A 20,924-nucleotide genomic window follows, 5' to 3' on the forward strand; every position below is an offset into this window, starting at 1 on the left:
GATAACCAATTCATAATGGTTAGGTAGAGGATCAGAAATGACAATTTAAAACAAAAATAAAACATTTTTTACTATGTATTTGTTTGGACTGATAAAGACAACAACAGTGTAGTATCTGTAAAAATATGGTGGTCACTCTTGTAATTATGTCATATCATAGTGACAGAAACTGATTACAAAGACTTTGAATTTGTTATGGATACAATCTTAGCTTGTACCTGCAAATACAGGTTGAAGCTCTCTACTCTGGCACCTTGGGACCTGACCAGATCTGAACAAGAGAATTTTCCAGACCACAGGAGGTCAATATTGTCTAGGAGCACTAACAACACTTCCACTGCTTACTTGGCTGTTAGAGGACATTTAGATGTAAATTAGAGCTAAATAACAGCACAGAACACTGTGAGCGAGGACTGGTGGCTGTAAACAAACTTTATGGGACAATGGGGAATTTGACCAGCACACCCATGAAAAGTGGAAATCTGGCCAACTAAAATCATTCTGAATGATGAATGTTTCCGGACGAAAGAGTTCTGGACTAGAGAGGTTCAACCTGTACTACTCCTCTTGATCTTAGATTATGGTATCACAAGACTGGATAGGTTTGTGCAATAATTACTATGACCTTTTGCCATTAGCAGGTCACTCTGGCAGAAACAGTACCAAAAATCCTTCTGTCATAGCTTCTTTAAAAGCCTAAGGATTTAGAACAGGGGTGGCCAACCAGTTAGATACAAAAGAGCCAAGAGAACTGTGGATAGTAGCGCAAAGAGCCACACATCCCTCACCCAGAGCCAGCCCCCCACCCCCGCACCCTCCCACAATCTAATACCCTCTCCCTCCTGCAGAGCCAGGCACCCCCAAGGCCCCTCCCATTCTAACCCAATGCCTAGGTCTCATCGGAGCTGCCACAGCCATGCACTTGTACCTCCACGAACTGGGGTGCTTGCACAAAGTGGGCATGTGGCTCCGAATGAGCCATAACCCCGAAAGCTGCATTTCTGTGAGCAAAGAGCCACAGGCTGGCCACCCCTGATTTAGTAGGTACAAAACATTACACACAAGTAGTTCCACTTAATTCAAATGGGACTACCAATATGCAAAGTATGTCAAGAAGGTAAGTCAGCCTTTGCAAGACAGGGGTCACAATAGGTTCTGCTTAAAACATAATAGTATAATGAACTGGAGATCTATACTTTTTAAAAGCATTAGCTTCAAACCATATCAAACATCCTTTCTTTTATACTTAAAAAAAACAGTCCATGACCCATTTCCCACCTTCTTCATTCTGTATTTTTAGTGATCAGGGGGTACACCATGAGCAGCCCATAACGATATGCAGTGTTATCAGATAAACTACTGTATAAAAACTTTACTTATGTATACTGAAGTGCTTCAAAAAGCCAATCACTCTGCAGAGTACTACTACTACTGGATTGCTATGTACCTGTATACTATTTTATACTTTATCCATTTTATTGTATTCTAAATCTTTGAAAATTGGTACTCCATTGAAAAAATATAACCCCAGTTAACCTCAGTATTTGTTTAACCAGCAACCCTTTTTATTCCAAAATGCTGGATAACAGTGTTTTTACTGTATGAAATTTTAAGCAGCTATTTTAACAGAAAGCAAAAAATAAAACTGCACTTTTATTGTAAAAATGAAATTTCATATGAAAAACCACTTTCTTGTAACATTTAAGTTTGTTTAATAATGGCTTAACATTAAGACTAATTTTTTTCATTCTGACCACCCTCATAAAAGTGACAACATGATTCACAAATAACACGAACTGACATATGATCATCTATACATTAGGTTATGCCCAAAGGACTTTTTAAAAATAATTTTACCCTACCTGTTTTCACGTTCATACATCTCCTTTGAGGTGCTTCGAAGCCGTTCAATTTCTTGATTTGTTTTCAATCTAATTTGTTCCAATTCATCACACAATTTGTTTTCATATTCTGTTTTATAATGGTCTCTAAAAATTAAATAATAATAATATTTTACATGAATTTAAATATTTGTACCCTCTGAATCGCATTGCTATTTGTTTTGCCACAAGTCTCCAAGAACCTATTACTCTGCATGAATACAGCTGTGGGTTTCTTTCTTTGAAATGTGTGATCGATTGAGCTTAACCAAAAGTAGCATCTGGTCTTTTCTTGACAGAAGTACTGGTCTCAGTTATTATTGATTCACTTAAAACTAAATATTATTAACACACGTACTTTAGTAGCTCATTGGTTAAAACAGTTAGGAACCATAGGGATCTGCTATAACAACTGGACCTACAGATTTATCCGCTGCTGAACCTAACTGTAGAAAAATGGATAAAGGTTTATGAAGTGTCACAAGAAAAAGTTGCTAACCTTTCTGTAAGGAAAGCTTCAAAGGGGTAGCCGAGTTAGTCTGTAACAGGAAAAACTTTAAAAAACAACAAATAGTCTGGTAGCACTTTAAAGACTAATAAAACATGTACATAGTATCATGAGCTTTTGTGGGGGCAGCCCACTTCTTCAGATGACCAGTGTTCATCTCAAAGAACAGCAGTTACTGAACTGGTTAGTAATTGTAATGAGGTGGAGTGGGGAAGATGCCCCTCCCAGAGCCTTATTGGGCAAAGCCTGGCTTCAGCACATCATCTGACCGGAAACCAGGAGGTGGAGCTAAAGCTATAGAAGACCAGCCTCGGAAGCCAGTCAGCCCCCAGCCGCCAGAGGAACTAGATGCCTGCCCTACACTCCCAGGCTGGGAGGTGGAGGTGGACCCAAAGGAAACTGAGAATCCCCAACTGACCACAGACTTCATGATGCACTGTTGCTTTGAAACGCCATGGGGAGCCTAGCGTCAGACTCCACACAGTGTTTCAAAGTAGCAGTGCTGCATGGAGTGCCCAGCTGACCCCCAGGCTCCATGCGGCACTGCCGCTTTGAAACGCTGTGTGCTTGAGAGTCCAATCCTCAGCTGGGCTCAGGCTGCACGAGGCGTTTCAAAGAGGCAGACCCCCGGGTTCAATGAGGTGCTGCCACTTTGAAACGTGTGCAGCCTGGGCCAGCCTAAGTATGCATATTTAGGGTCAAAATTGGCTGAGGAGCAGCAAATGGCCCCCCAAAACACACATATTTAAAGGACCTGTCCAATAATGTAGAGAAGCTAAGATGATAAATCAGAAAGTACAATAAAGCTGCCCAAACACACAGCCTCCTTCGATAGAGCTTGGATATAAACAATAAAAAGTATCTTTTACATAAAACTTCTCCATACATCTCAGAGCACTCCTACAAAGGAGTACATTTCAGTGGGAAAATCATAGGTTGCATACAATTAACACCACAATTAAAGCCTCAAAAAAATCGGAGGGGTTACTTTGGTTGATTGCTTGCATATATACTTATAATGGATAATTCCACTAGTACACAAAAATATAGTTACCGTTACTGAACAAAGACAAAATCTGTCAAAATACTCTAAATATTTAAAGTCGCTATTTTCCAATGCTAAAGACAGCAGAGCTCTGGATTCTGAAAGGGGGGAGGAAGATAGATGATGGATAGAAGAGGGCATAATGCCAGCTCCATGGCATTCTCTGAAATTCTGCAAGGTTGGTAATCTGATAAGCTTTGATGTCAAAAAGGAGAAGTCTCAGTCTCTTCTCTCTAGGTAGTGGTAGATATCAGCACAAATTGCTATTGCATAAATCATCAGTAGCTCAAGATCCATGCTTATTGCCATTTCTGCGATGGGGATTTTGTAGACATAATTGTGTGGATTTTACAGGACCCACACTGCCAGTTCAAAAAAGGAAACAAGAGCATAAATTTTTATTCCCTGAATTTGCAGGTTTAGGAGGTCCATAATCACCCTCGAAGCTGTCACACCCAAGGGAGCATTTCAAGGTACCTGCACCCTTTCTGGAATGCCCAACTCTGTCCCAGCTTCTTTCTGAGGTGTCAAAAGGCATCCTTTGGCCCTAAATTAAGTTTATGTACATTTTCAAAACTGTTTCTGCTTCACAACTACTTATTTAAGTCACGGTATCTGTTCCTTTGTTTATATTCTTTGAGTTTTGTGCCTATAAAAACAACTAGGCATTACTGCTTCCAAGCAAAGAGAGAAAGAAAGAACTGAATGTGCAATTATATAGTCTACCAGTTCACCTCATCTGAGCTCTAAAATTTGTTCATTTCAATCAACTTATATTAAGTATTATAAATTTTTATATATATCTGTATTGTGTTTAAAAATGTTTTATAAGCCACCTCATATATTTTAAATAAAGAGGCGGGGTAAAAATATTTAAATAAATAAATAAACTGCCCAACTCTTATGATTCTTGGTTACTCTTCTTGGCTCAAAACTCAAAAAACCCATTAGCTTTTAAATCCAAATTTTGGCAGTAAATAGGACAAGTTACACTTTGTAATAAAAAAATTTTCATACTAAAATTAAAATAGTTTCATACCCAGAAAGAGAGGACAAATGCATACTCATAAATCTGCTTATCATTACTCCGAGTACATTCACCTACAAAAAACAGCAGACCTGTCTAATCTTTCTATTAACATTTTATAGACATGCCTGGTCTATCAAATGTCTGATCAGAGATTTCTATCAATTTCACATATATTACTAGAAATGATAAATCTTCGATATTGTCATGAGGCTTGTTCTGTCATACGGTAACCCTATATTAAATAGATATCTGATGACTATATTACTGCATGGTATGTTTAAAGAAAAGTTCACCTATTGCAATGATTGTTTGACTTTAATATTTACCAGTCACCACTTTACAAACCTGGTAGAACTTTCTAAAAAAAAAAAACCCCAAAAATGCATTTTTCATACTGAATTTATTTGGGCAGAATAGTACCAATTTACATGCTCAACTTATTTTTTAATTAGACATTTCCAGAGTCTCACACAGGTTGCTAGCAAGAAATCCAGTGAGAGGGATTACTTCTATGGGCTTGTCTTAATTTGTCAATGCATTTTTTCTAATCTATTACATGGAAACTAAAGATGCTAAATTAAATTCTGATCTCAGCACACAGACTTGTTCAAATACCTCAGAAATGGACCATACATATTTATTATAATGGAATTAATTTAATAAATTATTTCAGAGGAAAAATAATGTAATTTGTCTGCTTTATAAAGATGGAAGACTACAAGAACTTGCCTGGATGTGACATATTTTTCATACATTTCCTCTCTAGCTTTTTTGGCATCCTCCAACTGAACCTGAAGTCTTTCAAGGCGATCCTCTTCATGGGCACAACGAACACTGAGCTCCATGTTCTGACGATTAAGATAATCTTTATCTTTTTGTAATAAATTAACAGATTGCTGTAAAGTTGTCATCTATAAATAAAAAGAAGACTGACATAAGACATTTTGTCTTGAATTTCAAAAGGGTTTTTTTTTATTAAATCATATATACACACATATTTTCTTTATAAAAAGTGATCATTACTTTTCTCCTCAAACTTTCCCCAATTTAAAACATTCATTTTACACTTAAGCTTAATATGGACTTTCAAACTTCAACTGCAGTTCTAGACTGATAAGAGAACTCTAAAAATGGAACTGGCACTTCACATTTATGGTGACTTCATTTGCTGCTCAGATTTACTTTAATTTATAAGCCAACAACCAAAACTGGATTCTGAAGTTCCACATGAGATCTGAAAAAATCAAGCTCAATTCTTTTTCTTCCTTGCATCATAAACAGTTACAGATACTTCACACCAAATTGTGCCCTCATTCCATCTATGCAATCAAAATGCCTTCAATGAAATTGTACAGATGAAAATGAAATACAGTAAAACAATTTTATTTGGATGATGCACAAGAAGGAATTTAGGTCTCTCTGAAGCTGGTTCTGCAATGCAAACAGGAATAAAAAGTAGAAAAAATTATTGTAATCACTTATCAGATGCATTTCTGAACATCACAAAAATAGTTCTTCTCAGTAAGATGAAATTTTGATATAGTAATTTTTCAGAGTTGAACTGTACTTAAATAGGTGGACCCTTCCCAATGAGCCTAGGTACTTGATTCTCCAGATACCTATTTTTAAGCTCTCATTTAAAAGCTTTGCCATCTTAATACAAAGTATGTGTAAGCTCAATAGACTATAAGGTAGTATCTCCTATTATGTATTAGTAAAAAATATGTAACACAATAGGGTCTTGATCCATTTTGATGCTTCTAGGTGAAAACAGCAACAAATACCTCATGCCTAATAGGATGGCCAGTATCAAGTTTTTGGCCTTTATTGTTCGATAACTTAATATTTGAGATGGAAAACAAACAATTTACCTTACAGTAGCTGATTCTTCAAAAGGTGTTTTTTCATGTGTATTTCAATTTTGATGTACGTGCACCCTACATACGCAAGATCAGATTCTTTTAGCCAGTAGTGTCTATTGGGGATCATATTCACACCTAAGTGCCCTCACATATTACCTGAGGGCATGAAGTGCAAATTTAGCCCAACCATTCCTCAATCAGTACAGAATCCCGAAGGAAAACAACTCTAGAGTAGCCAGGAAGGATACGAGCTTGTGGAATGCGTCTGGACAACACATTTTTAAGACTCTCGGTTCTTGTATGGTACGTAAATATTATTCCTTCTTCAAATAATTGTCAACCCACATTATACTTTTGGTTACTAACACACAGTTGTCTGTTTTTGCTCGAAGTTCACTAGCAAAAGTCCTAAACTAAAATACACATCCTGGAAACCTTTTTTAAAGAACAGTGACATGTAAACATGGGGTACCAAGCGTCACACAACAGTGTCACCAAATTTTCTGGCATAGGAACATATTTCAAACAGGCAGCAGCACCAGTATGAGCTCTACTGGAATAAACTCCAATGTGATTAGGTAGCTGCCAAATTCATAACATGTCATCATACAGGTAGAGATCCAATCTGATAGTTTCTAAGGATAAAGGTTGCACATTAACTATAAATAAAGGCCACAAAAAGTCGATATATGTTCTGAATGATTGCGTGCTAAACAAAGAGATTGGGCCCATATAATATCATCAAGTATGTGAAGTATAGCTTGCCCCAGCTTACAATATCCAGTGAAAAGATATAGCAGTAGAGGAAAAGTACCACTCCTCTGAGCTCATTCTGAAGTTGGTTGGTTGGTTGGTTATTACCAGCCTTACTTTTACCAAGAAAGGTGACTATGCAGTTGGGACCTCTACCAAGTCAGGTGACATCATGAATGGTTTAGGTGCAAAGACAGTCAGTGCCAAGATAGCTGGTACCACAAAAGTAATCAGCACTGAATGGAAGATGCTGTGGCTATTAGAATGTCAGCAAATGTGTATTTGTGTAAACATGTACACGCTGAATTTTTTAGTGGTTATACATTTACATGAGGGGGGCAGGTGGGAGCCAGTGTTTGTGGGGAGTCTAATTTTAAGCCAGCTCCCTGCAAGTACTGGCTCCTGCCTCCCCTCTGATACAGAGGCAGCAGCATGGGGGGCAAATGGCTCTGTGGGAGCCTATACATACAGAGAGCCAGCTTAAAAGCCGGCTTCCCACAGATGAAGAAAATTGTTGACCCAACATAATTATATCTTGATTACAATGCAAGCAGGTGCAGAAGAGCTGTGGGCTTCATCTGGGGTGTAGCTCTGGGGTGGCCAGGGATGAGGAGTTTGAGGTGCAAGAGGGGGTTCTCCAGGCTGAGGGGTGAGGCAGAGAGGTTTAGAATGTGGGAGAGGGATCTGGACTGGGGCATGAGAGTAAGGTCCAGGGTGGTGCAGGCTCCACTTCGGAGTGCACACTCTGCAACAGAGCTGTAGATAAGGTGTTTGGGATTCAGGAAGGGGCTCCAGCTTTGAGGGAAGACTCAGAGCTGGGGCAGGGAGTTGCTGCTTGGGATTTGGGCACAGGTTTACCTCCTGCAGCTCCCGGTCAGTGGTACAGCGGGGGTGCTTTCTGCCTGTCCTGGGACTGTGGACCATGCTGTACCTCTGATGCAGCAAGTCCAATTGGTACATGGAGGCATGCAAGCAGCTGTGGTCACCCTGCTTAGCAGTTGGACCTGCTGCTGGCTGCTTCCAGAGAGCAGCACAATCTGTGGTGCCCAGACAGGGAAGAAGCCTGCCTTACCACCTCTACTTGTCACCTGGTGCAAGGCAACCCGTTGTCTGACATTTCATGACCCAGTACTGGTTTATGACTTGTAGTTTGAAAACCATTGAGCCAGAATATTGCTACAGGACATGTTCATCTCCAAGGCCAAGAGTACCAGGAGTGTCTACTGTTAACAGACATCTACGAAACACGAGGAACGTGTCAAACTCAGTAACATAGCTTCTATCATCATGCTAGTACCCCTTCTACAAGGAGGTGCAATTTCTGGGCTAATTGAAACTTAATAAATTACATCTTTATCTATTTGCCAAGAGAAGAAAAAACAACTATTAACAATACTAGCAATGATAAGAGACGGTTACTCAGCTTGTACAGTAACGGAGGTTCTTCGAGATGGTTTTCCATGTGGATACTCCACCTTAGGTGTTTGGGAACCGCTGTGCACCTAGTCAGAGATTTTTAGTAACAGTGTCCTCCAGTAGACTGCACATGCAGAGCAGAGGGCACGCGCAGAGCAGCAACTAAGCATACACAGCCAACTGCCCCTTCTCTGCCACAGAAGAAATAAAAACAGATGTCCTGGAGGTTGAGTCCCCTCTGTTTAAAGCAGGGATTATAGCAGATAGGGTGACCATCTTGAACTGCTAGGGTCACATATGGCAGTTGAGCCTCCTGAGATAGAGAATTTGTCTCCATCCCTTTGACTTCCTTGTTGTGAGGAAGTAATGGGAATAAAAGCTTTTACCCCGTAGCAATGAGGTGTGGGTTCTACAGCATCCAGGTGGAGCAAATGGTTGATTTCTTGGAATAGAATAGTCTGGTGAAATGGGTTCCTGAAGAGAGATGGGGAAGGTTAGTGGGAGAAGGGGGCAGAAGAGAAGGGGATACAGTATCCACCCTTCCGAATGTCAGATACCGACTTGTCTGTCATGATGGAAGACCAATGATGGTAGAAGGGTAATAGATGCTGACAAAATAATTGGTGGGCCTGAGGTTGCCTTAAGCGAAGAGGCGTTATCAGACTCTCGACGTGACCTTCAAAACATTTGTCTTGAAGTTGAGGGCTGGGAGGTAGAGGGCTGGTTAGAGGTTTGCCATTGCCTCCTCTTATTATCGAAATGCCTCTGAGCTTGAGTAAAAGGCGAAGGCTTGTGACGCCGTGTAAAATATCTTCTCTGTTTGCGTTTTAATGCAGGAACATGAATACCAAAATTCTTTAATGTGACCTGTGGGTCCTTGAGGGAGTGTAGCAACATGTCGGTGGTGTCTGCGAACAGTTTGGAGCCCGGAAAGGATGGTCTTTGACTATGGCCTGTACCTCACAGGGAAAACAGGAGAGGTGAAGACATGATGACCTCCTCATCACGACAGCCATCACAATGGACCAGGATGTGGTGTTGGAGGCATCTAACACAGCATGCAATGCTGTGCAAGAAATCAGGGTGCCCTTGTTTATACTAGTTCTGAACTGTTCCTTTTTGTTATCAGGAAAACTGTCAATAAAGTGTGATAGTTGATCGAAAATATGAAGTGTTTATTTTGTGAATTTTGCGGTGTAACTAGATATGTGGAGCTGTAAAGATTTGGAGGAGTACGCTTTCCTGTCCATGAAGTCGAGATGCTTCTATTCCTTGTCGTAGGGTGTGTTTCTGGCTGCACTCTGTTTCCCCCTCTGGTTAACTTCATCTACAACTAAAGAATTAGTGGATGGATAGGAAAACAGGAAATCGGCACCCTATGGTGTGACACAGTATTTACGGTCAGATCTTTTACACACCGGAACTGTTGCTGGCATCTGCCAGATAATATTGGCATGGTCCATAAGCTCTGGGTCCACTGGTAGGGCCAACTTGGCAGAGAAGGAGGCATGTTGGTTAGTTTATGTTGAGTTTTTGGGAGACTCACTAAGGAGACCTCAGTGGAGGCTGATTTGGCCTTTGCCTTAATCACCACCAAGACGGGTTCAGATGGGTGCCAATGGTGCCGATTTAGACTTAGGCTTCTCTGGAGCCTTGGTGCCCATCTTCCTGAGGCCCTTGGACTCTCAGGAGCTGCTGATGCCTGACGGTCCCAGTACCTCCCTGTCCGGTGCCCTGGTCAAGATTGGTGCGGGGGTATTTTGGGTGCTTGCCGCTGTTTTTTCTAAAGGGAACCACTTTTACTTGAGGAGTGAGATTTCTTCCTGGGTTGCTCTGAGGAAGAATCTCTGGTGCTGGTGCCCACCAGAGCTGCCTATGCAGACATGGCTGGGGGACGGGCTACCAAGGCAGGGTAGAGTCCTCCGGATCTGAAGCTGGCCTCACCATGTTTTCAAGGGAGAGGATTTTAAGCTGGAGCTCCCTTGCCTTGCACGTGCGGGCCGTTAGCTGCTTGCAGTGTTGGCACTGGGGGGTGGTTTGTGCCTGCCCCAGGCACCAGAAACACTGCAAGTGCCCGTCAGAGACAGGAATTGAAAGCCTGCAGGACAGGCAGCATTTGAATCCTGGGGAACCGGGCACCCCAGGAAGGAAAAAAAATTTGTAAGGGAAATGGCCTAAACAGCAATAAATATTTTAAAAAAAACAATTAGCAGTAACTAAAAAAACCTACTAACTAACTATGAACACTATTACTACACTATACTAACAGTATTAACAAGAACAAATTTGAAATTTTGACAAAATGCTGGAGAACAACTGAGGTGCCGATCGACACCACAGGTGGCAGAGAAGGAACAGTTGGCTGTGCAAGCATAGTAGCAGCAACATGTGTGCCATCTGCTCCACATGCACAGCCTACCGGAGGACACTGCTACCAAAATCTCCAAATAGGTGCACAGCAGCACCCTAAGGTGCAGCACCCACAGGGACACTCCTCAAACAACTATTATACTAAATAATATATATAAAGCCAAGAAAAATTTCACTGATTAAATGGGCATTGCATTGAGGTTCTCTCTCACTGTCGCTGGCAACAGGCAAGAATTGACCAGTGTTTGGGCCCACTCCATTCTTTATGTCCTCAGGTGGGAGAGCATAAAAATACTTAAGTATGCAAGAACAGTCCCAATGGACACTGCTTTTAAAAATAAACCTACTTCACGCACCAGGAATAGAATTAATGCAGACAATCACTAAAAGAACTGCAAGTTTACCTCTTTTGATAAGTCATTTCTTTCTTTGGCTAGTGCCTTCTGCGAAACTTCTAATATTTCATATTTTCTTCTGAGCTCCAACAATTCATGTTCAAATGTATCTCGTTCACTATTAAAATAAAACCAGAGTATTATAAGATGTATTCAGTGAAATGAAAATAAATTCTCAAACCTCATGTATCTATTTAATTTCATTCATTCTCTATGTTCAAACATTGGTGTCTTTCTTTTTATTCGGTGTAGTCACTATTGGTGCAAGTCCTTCCATTCTTAGATCAGTACATTAGATCAGCGATCCATGACATATTGGTTTCCAATGAATTTTCAGGTAGAATTCAAATAGTTGGTTTTAATTTCTAAGCCATAAAGGATTCAAGACCTGTCTGAGAGATCAACTCTCTCAATTACATTGTCCACGTTTAAGATCAGCAGAGCTGCCTGAGCTGGAGCTTACTCAAAGTAAACAAGGCAAGATGGGTTGATTGCAAGTTGTTTTTTTCTGTATGGAATCCACAGTTTTAGAACTTAAGGCCCTACCAATCTGCCAGATGCCACATTTGTTAACTTTCTGGATACACTATGAAGCTCATTGGTGAGCTAGGGGAAAATACACATTTTTTTCCTTATTATGCAACTGTAATTTACAGGATAGACACTCACCACATAAAATGAACAAACACCAGTACTTATATTTTAGAAATAGTGGGGAAAAATAACTTCCTGAAATAACTCTAAGGATGCTTTCACAATGAACCTTTTAAGTCTGTACTAAGACCAGAACCCACAAGGAAACTATTTCCAAACCTGTGGGTCCTCAGACCTACCGTTTTGCTTTGCTCTGTGGGACCAGAATCACGGCCAATGGAGTAACAGAGGGTGGTGCCTGGGAGCGGCATGGGAGCTCAGAGCCAGATAAGTGCCCCCCATCCGCCTCATGCCCAGATTTTGCACTCCCACACTGTTCTGTTCGCTCCCTCCTCCCCACCCAACCCACCATTCAACCCATTCCAGCACCCATTTTGTTATCATAGATGGATGGCTGGTGGTCCTGGAAAGGTCTGTGTTGAGCATGGTGGACTGTGGGCCAAAAAGTTTGAGAACCACTGCTCTAGCAGCATGAAGGAGAGTACAAAGTCCTTTATTACTTAACTCTGAAGTAATTAAGGACAAAGCTGAATTTTATTAAACTAATAAAATATTCACGTTTAGCTCAAATGCACATAAAACAAGACCAATCTGCTATTTAAAAATAACTATATGGATTAAAAGAAATCTATCACATCCGTTGATGAACAGGAAAGACTTATGGGTCAATTTTTTTTTAACTTGGATACCTATACTTAGGTTCCTAAAAGAAACAAACAAACAAAAAATCATATGTAGGTACCTGAGCAGAAGCAGATTGATTTCCATAGGAGGCCCAAGGCAACCCCAGGTCCTAAACAGACCATTTCTGTTTCTATTTAAAAGGCCTAATTTTCCAAGATATTGAGCACTTGCAGCTCTTTTCTTCACTGGAAACTCGGGCTGCTTAGCCCTCTTGAAAAATCAGGCCACTTCAACTTTAGGCATCTACCTTCAGGCAACTAGCTTAGAAAATATTGTTCATACTGTTTCTTGCAGAATTAGATATAGCCATAAATTGAAAAATTTACTTATCAAGTAGAAAAATAATTTACCCACAATATGTTTGTGAGCAGGCATGAGTCAAAAAACAAAATAGAGGTCACATTAAGAGCCATCACCTTGATTAACAACAATATTGACATAATTTTCTATTAGCATCATTGAGCATATGTACGCTGAAAATATACTAACCATTTTACTTTATCATAGTTCTCCTGCCTGTAGTCACCTTGCTGAATCATCTGTTTGGTATCTGCTAGTTCCAGCGTCAAACGTTGACATCTGACTTCTACCTCTGACCGACTTCTTCTCTCATCTTCATAGCTCTATAAGTAAAAACTAATTTTAAGATGATTGAAGCTCCATTGAAATTTACTTGGAATTCATAATGTAATGTGTGAGTAAAACCAAAAGACTTTTGTTGCACCATGTGTAGTCCGCCTTTGTGTGTCTGAGGGTACGTCTAGACTACAAGCCTCTTTCGAAAGAGATCGTCTAGACAGCAACCACTTTTACCAAAGAGAGCCGCTTTTTCGAAAGAGCACCCAGGAAATTCGAAAAAGCTCTCCCCCCCCCCAAAAAAAAAAAACAAAACACATTCTTCCTCGTAAAATGAGGTTTACCATGATCAAAAAAACCACCGCATACTTTTGATTTAATTTCGAAAGAAGGCGGCAGCAGTCTAGATGCAGGTGACTTTTTTTCAAAAAAAGGTTACTTTTTTTTAAAAAACCCTGTAGTCTAGACATAGCCTGTATGACAAGGCTTCCACCTCTTCTCTTGGCAGATTATTTCACAATCTAACAGATCTCTCATTGTCAAGAAATATTAAGCTTATATATTTCAGCCTACTTTTTCCTACTCTTCTTGTAATTAACTGATTAATATGCCTACTTTCTCATTCATTTTCTTCCGTCAGGTTTCATAGATTCATAGCATTTAAAGTCACAGTGTCCAGTAGACCACTTAGTGCAGCGGTTGCCAACCGCTGGGCTACAGACTGGTACCAGGCCGCAAACCCCTGCCTGCTGGGCCATGGCATATTGCCAGGCCACGCCCTCAGCTGGGCTCCACTGGGGAGTATAGCAGTGTTCCCTTTAATGTGCGTGCCCGTGTGATGTGCACCAAGAATTTGAGGCCCGCCCAAATTTGAGGCCCAAATTTGAGGCCCGCTTCTCAGGGGTGGGGCCAAGTGGGAGGCAAGGAGCTGACACTGGGGTGTTCAGGTAAGGAGCTGGCACTGGTAGTTGTGCTAGTATTGGAAGTTACGGGAGCAGGTTTGGCACTGGGGGGCTATAAGGATGAGGCTAATATTGGGAACTGGGGGTTGGTACTGAGGGCGACATGGGGGGGTTGGGTGCAGTGGTGCTCTGGAAACAGGAGGCTGGCAGTGGAGGGTCTAGTGGTGAGGGGCTCTAAGGGTGGGGGTCTGGTAAAGCTAAAGCTGGCTGTTCATGGCAGCTCTGGGGGCCAGAGCTTTTGGCGCACTGGTAACATTTTATTTGCTTATTCATTATTTGCATTATTTGTTACCGAGCCACCAAAAGTTTGTGAATGGGTTTGCCAGTCCGCTGTATGAAAAAGATTGGGAACCACTAACCTAGTGTATCATAGGCCATTAAATTTCACTCCAAAAACTTGGTCTGGCTAAAGTAGAAATACTTTTCATGAAGTTGTAAGAGCCTTTATTTACCTTAATCTTTTTGTCAATATTCATCTTGCATTTTTCCTGATCTTGTTTTTTTCTTAGCCTTATAAAACACTATCTATGGCAACAGGCTGATCCCTAGCTAGGGTATGTCTACACTACCACCCTAGTTCGAATTAGGGTGGTTAATGTAGGCAACCGAAGTTGCAAATGAAGCCCGGGATTTGAATTTCCCGGGCTTCATTTGCATCTTGCCGGGCGCCGCCATTTTTAAATCCCCGCGAGTTCGGACTCTGTGCCCGCGGCTACATGAGGCACGGAGTAGGTAGTTCAGATTAGGCTTCCTAGTCTGAATTACCGTTACTCCTTGTGGAACGAGGTGTACCGGTAGTTCGGAATAGGAAGCCTAATCCAAACTACCTACTCCGTGCCGCGTATAGCCGCGGGCACGGAGTCCGAACTCGCGGGGATTTAAAAATGGCGGCACCCAGCAAGATGCAAATGAAGCCCGGGAAATTCAAATCCCGGGCTTCATTTGCAACTTCGGTTGCCTACATTAACCACCCTAGTTCGAACTAGGGTGGTAGTGTAGATATAGCCTAGGTGGCTGAGGAAGCTCAATATAAATAGACACTAAATCAGGGGCGTGGACCTTTTTAGGGTGCCCCCCCCAAATAAAACAGCAATCCTCACTGACGTGGCCCCTACTGAGAAAAAGACAGATAGTCCCTATATGAACCTCCTACACCAGCGCCTAGGCAAGCCTAGCCAAGTAGACTGTGCTGGTGTTCCAGCAGCCCTGCTACCTCATCGGGGGCTTGAGCGCACACAGTCTCCCCAATGCTGGGGGGGAAGGGGGAAGGGATGAGAAGGGGGCCCTGAGCCTTGGGGGCTGGATCCAGGCAAGCTGGCAGCCACATCCAACGACCTGGCCTAAGGTCCCCTACCCCCACCCTAAACGTTTCCAGGAATCAAATACTGTTCATCAGGCCTTCCTTCATTAAGCCACCTACTGCATTATATCTCAATTCATAACACGTTTTTGTGGAACTTGCTTCATTCAAAGGAAAGCATACATACAGAATAAATACATGCTACAGGTTATCTAACCTGACTCAGACAGCTACCAAACTTAAGAACATTCCATATTTATTGCTATCCATATCAGTGTTGGTCATGGGGAAATCCTTTTTCTTGTGACATTCTACTGTTAGGTTAAATACTATCAGGACAAAAGATCCAATCTCACAAGCCAGCTGCCGTACAATTTTAATATGGTGATGTGGGTACAGGCAGTAAAAAACAACATTCCTGATTCAATATATATAGGGTACTTGCTTTCCAATTATTATCTAAGAAGGAAAAACAATAGATTTTAAAACCCTGGGATAGCCAGCAAATAGTTGGATAAATGGTGTCACCATGTGGTGAGGGGGGGAAACAAGTTCATAAAAGATAAAAATTACAGATTACATCTGTTTTAATATCATTTTAGTTATTGTGACATATCCCATTTTTAGTAGTATTTATCGGAAGCTGAATTACCTTTCAGAATTTTAACTGTATTTAAAAAAAGGGATAATTTATTCCTAAATAGCAGAATGGATTAACATATTGGGGAAGAGCTTTCAAATTATGATTCCAGCACAAAACAAATTATGTTTGGTCATCACCACCTATTATCCAGATTACATTAATCTCCATCATAAAATCATCGCTCTTAATTCAGATCCAAGAAGAGGTGCAAATTCCAAATTCATGGGTGGTGTATATTCAACCCAGATTTAGGGCACGTCTAGACTACGCACAGCTTCCAAAATAAGATATGTAAATTTGGCTCAAATTTGCATATCTTCTTCCATTTTTTCCCCCGCAGAAGAGGCTTTTCTGATATTTGGCAGGGCCAAATATCGAAAAACCCCTCTTTTGAAAGCCCTTTTATTCCTCCTAAAAGGAGGTTTACAGGGAGCTTTCGAAAGACAGGGGGTTTCTGATATCTAGCTCCATGTAGAAAAAGCCTCTTCCGGGAAAAAAAACCCCCACAGAAGATATGCAAATTCGAGCCAAATCTGCATATCTTCTTTCGAAAGCCACAGGTAGTCTAGACATGCCCTCAAGGTGGTCAGAAAACAGATACAAATTACAATTACTTATCCGATATTTAATGCACATAAAATAAGTGTAAAGATATAAAAATGAAAAAAAAAAAGTAACGAAGATGCAATATAAAGCAGACCTTTTAACTTCATCATTCTTATCCATTTAGGGCAACATTTAATTCAAAGTTGAATTTGCCGCCATAAGTAGTGCCTGTTCAAATTACACCTTGGACTGAAACAGTGATTCATACAGATCAAAACTAAGGTTAAATGTATAAATTTAAACTGCTAAATTTCCTCCATAATTTAAATAAAACTTCAATTACGAATTTATAATGTGCCTAGTTAAACTAGGAGAGAAATATTTTGCAGCCAGCAGAGCATTAAGACACTTTTTCATTTGCATAGGTAAGGCATCTAAAAGCTAGAGAAAGTTAAACTATGGAAGCATTACTAAATGATCATGAAAGTTAAACATTCACTGATCAAATAAAATTAACTCAAACAAGAGTGAGATAAAGGTGCTCAGTATTCACAAGATAAGGTCCTTAATTGTACTTCAGTATAAAAGCTTTAGTCTCTTCTTGTCTCAGGAGTGTTTTAAACACTTACATTTAAAGTAACTACATTCATAATTATTTTAATGTGAATATATTAAGGAACATTCATTGCTATGTACTCAGGTAGAAAAGCAGGCAGTTTCATATTTTCAAGGGGAGTGAAGGGCAAATAAGGAGAGGATAGAGAAATGCTGTGCTATTTTGAATAAATTTGTTTTTGAAATTACAGATTGTACCTCCCTTAACTGGGACTCCTAGTCCAGTGCCGGACCACAGAGCCCAGGAACAGAGAAGTCTGGCGGCAGGGCAGAAATACCGTAGGGGGCACTGGCAACTCAGTTAGGAGTCCAGTTTGTGGAGGGGTGGGGGGAAGAGATGGGCGGCATGGCAGGGAGTTTTGGCCCCAGCGGAGCTTCCTGCCACAGTGTTGGGCTGCTGAGGTGTTTTTTCCACCACAGGGATGTTAAATGTTATTTTATTAGGGTTACTTTTCCAAGCAGTACAGTTATATTTACCTCTTAGACCAGACCCTGTGCTCCACTTAGGACTAAATCAAGAATAGCCTCTCCCCTTCTGGGTTCCAGAATCAGCTGCTCCAAGAAGCAGTCATTTAAGGTATTGAGAAATTTTATCTCTGTATCCCATCCTGAAATGACGTATACAGTCAATAAAAATAGGGATAGTTGAAATCCCCCACTATTATTGAGTTTTTTACTTTGATAGCCTCTCTAATCTCCCTTAGCATTTCATAGTCACAATCGCTATCCTGGTCAGGTGGTTAATAATATATCCCAACAGCTATATTCTTATTATTAGAGCATGGAACATTATTCTATGGAAACTTATTTAAGATTTTTACTTCATTTAACTCTACATTTTCTTTCACATATAGTGCCACTTCCCCACCAGTACGACCTAGTCTGTCCTTCCGATATATTTTGTATCCTGGTATGATTGTGTCCCATTGATTGTCCTAATTCCACGAAGTTTCTGTGACGCCTATTATATTTATATCCTCCTTTAATACAAGGCACTCTAGTTCACCCATCTTATTATTAAGACTTCTAGCATTTGTGTATAAGCACTTTAAAATTTGTTACTATTTAATTGTCTGCCATTTCCTGATGTGTAAGACTCTTTTTCACTGGATTGTTTCTCATCTGATCTTACCCATATTTTATCATTTTCCATCCTCTCCTCCTTACTAGAACATAGAGAATCTCTATTAATAGACACTCCCCTAAGAGATGTCTCTATTCTATCCATGTGCTCCTCTGCACCCATCAGCTTTCCCCCAGCCCTCAGTTTAAAATCTGCTCAACAACCTTTATAATGTTAAATGCCAATAATCTGGTTCCATTTTGGTTTAGGTGGAGCCCATCCTTCCTGTACAGGCCATGAAAAGAAGGACTTCCCTTGGTCCAACAAATCCCCTCATTTGGGACCAGTCAGGTCCCGAGGGTGCAGACCAGTGAGGTCCAACCTGTACTCTAAACAAGATAGAAAAAACACTGGTTCTTTATCTCTGAAATGTTAAATCACTAATTACAAGTTAGCCAAGCACAAAAAAAATGTTTAATGTCCATTTATAAAATAAAGTAAGTCACTGTTATAACATCACACAGATACAGGATGAGCCAGCTCACAAAAAAGTTTCAAGGGAAAAAAGTAAAATGAGTCAGCCTAAGCCACTATTATCAAGGAGTTGGAAAAGAAAACGTGTTGTCACAACTTTAAATACAATGACGTAATTATCTTAATTCCAGTACTGTGCAGAACAGTGTAAAATCTTAGATGTAGTCTTTAAAAAGAAAGTTATAATACTGAGTGGAGTCAATGTTTTAATATAATTTGGAAAAAAAATATTTGTTTTTTTGTGTGGCTTTTCCCCTTCTTTACTATAAGGACAACAGGATGTATAGTACTTTAATGTATTCCTTCAATGTATTCACAGTCTTATTTGTGGTATCACAATTAATTGCAAGGGGGTCTAGTTTGATTATATAAATATTATTTCAGATGAGGAACAAATAGAAAAAGTAAATGATCATCAAAGCACTACAATCCCATGTATAAGACTTCAGTAATAAATAAAAATAGGGAAAGAATAAAAACAAGGAAACTAAAAAATTCAATAAAAACAAGTAAATGTGACAGCATAGCAAAGCTGTTTCCAAACAGAATCTGTCAGTTTTCTATTAGGTTTTTGTTGTCATTTAAAGACATTTATTAAATGTGCACTCCATGAAGAGTCATACAGAATTTTATTAGTACAAACATTAAGCAAATTAATATTGTAAGAAAACAATTGCTTTACGGGAATTAAAAAAAATAATGAATGCTCCCTATAAAATTTCTAGCCTGCTACCAGATCTGTAAAGTAATTTAGAATAGAAATGTACCCACTGAACAGAACAGAGGTATTTAACTACTCATTTCACAGCTGGGATACTAAGGTATACAAACCTCCATGACACATTTCAACTGGGACTTGTAATAACTTAGATCTTCTGATAGGCTGTCTTTTTTTATCTGTAGTTCATTTACTTCTTTTCTTAAGGGATGGACTACTTCATAAAATCGAATCTAGATGAGAAAGCAAACAACCCGGTCATGCCTCAAAAACACAGATACTAAACCGCTTTGAAATTAGAAAAAGCAGCAAATAAATTCTAGCCATTAACTTTAAAATCTCATAACATATACTTTATTTATTACACAATTTTTCCATGTACTACTCTGTATTCAAAAATCTTTCAGGCTCAAATTTTTGTTCCTTGTTTTTAATTCATTTCACACTAATTAGATGCTACAGATTAAAGTACCTTCTTTAGTACTTCTCTCAGTAGCATCTCGTACTCCATTTTGTTCAACTATTAAACAATATAAAACAGTTTGTGTGGCTCATGATTATCAGATATTCCCTTTGTACCTCTAAAATTCTCTCTCCATATGTAAAATCAACATTATCTCTCCCCCCTCCCCACAACTTCTGAATAGAAATGTTTTTATGCCTTATGCGAGGTGAAGCCAATGAGGATCAAAATCATAATCCCTGTCAGTCACATGCAATCACTAATAAGTCTTAAAAGCACTAAGTTACACATGCACAGAAGGGGCATGAATTATCCTCCCTTTCCTTCTGTGGCAAGTGAGAAAGGAAGAAGTGGGAGACCAGTAGCTAGGAGTGGGACACTACACCCCCTATTTTTACGAACATTAGGGATGTTAAATAACAGTTAGTAAGTTAAACATAGTAGATGATGGAACTCAATTAGTTGACAAGGGGGTTCACTGTGGCTCTGCTTTTTAAATGTAGTAAGAGCCACAACACTCTTACTACATTTAAAAAACAGAGGTGCAGCATCTGGGAACCAGTGTGACCTGGCACTACTCAGTCCTGGCTCTTGCCAGGACCCCCACTACACCTTTGCCTTCCCCGCCCTCTGCTTTTAAGTCAGCTCTCGCTCCCCCCACTTGCTGCCTCTGAAACAGCCTTGATATAGAGGCAGCAAGGGGGGGAGGAAGCAACTAGTCTACCTGATAAGCCTAAGCTTATTGGTGGTTGACTAGTCGCTTACATCCCTAATGGAAATATGTTTTTGAATATGAACATGCATAACTTGAATATGCTTTATACCAACTGAGGCATGTATGTATCATTGGAGTTTGTATATTCTACTTGTTCAAATTCCTTCTCCTCATCAGGCAGGAGCTTGAACC

At 40.1% G+C, this 20,924-nt stretch overlaps 1 protein-coding gene across 7 annotated transcripts in view; it reads right to left on the minus strand.

Moving 5' to 3' along the window:
* Positions 1 to 20,924, minus strand: part of PIBF1 (progesterone immunomodulatory binding factor 1) — a 144,220-nt gene that overhangs the window by 109,590 nt on the left and 13,706 nt on the right. For all 7 annotated transcript variants that reach the window (XR_012900613.1, XM_075918902.1, XM_075918899.1 and 4 more), the window contains 5 exons: positions 19,668 to 19,787; positions 13,087 to 13,220; positions 11,269 to 11,377; positions 5,193 to 5,374; positions 1,863 to 1,988 (listed from right to left, as the gene is read on the minus strand). Coding sequence is in view for 6 of the 7 variants with exons in the window: in XM_075918902.1 (XP_075775017.1) it covers positions 1,863 to 1,988; positions 5,193 to 5,374; positions 11,269 to 11,377; positions 13,087 to 13,220; positions 19,668 to 19,787 (671 nt within the window). In the remaining variant the exon portion in view is untranslated. The remainder of the gene's footprint in view (positions 1 to 1,862; positions 1,989 to 5,192; positions 5,375 to 11,268; positions 11,378 to 13,086; positions 13,221 to 19,667; positions 19,788 to 20,924) is intronic.

Source organism: Pelodiscus sinensis, chromosome 1, assembly GCF_049634645.1.
Source record: "Pelodiscus sinensis isolate JC-2024 chromosome 1, ASM4963464v1, whole genome shotgun sequence".
Lineage (NCBI taxonomy): Eukaryota > Metazoa > Chordata > Testudines > Trionychidae > Pelodiscus > Pelodiscus sinensis.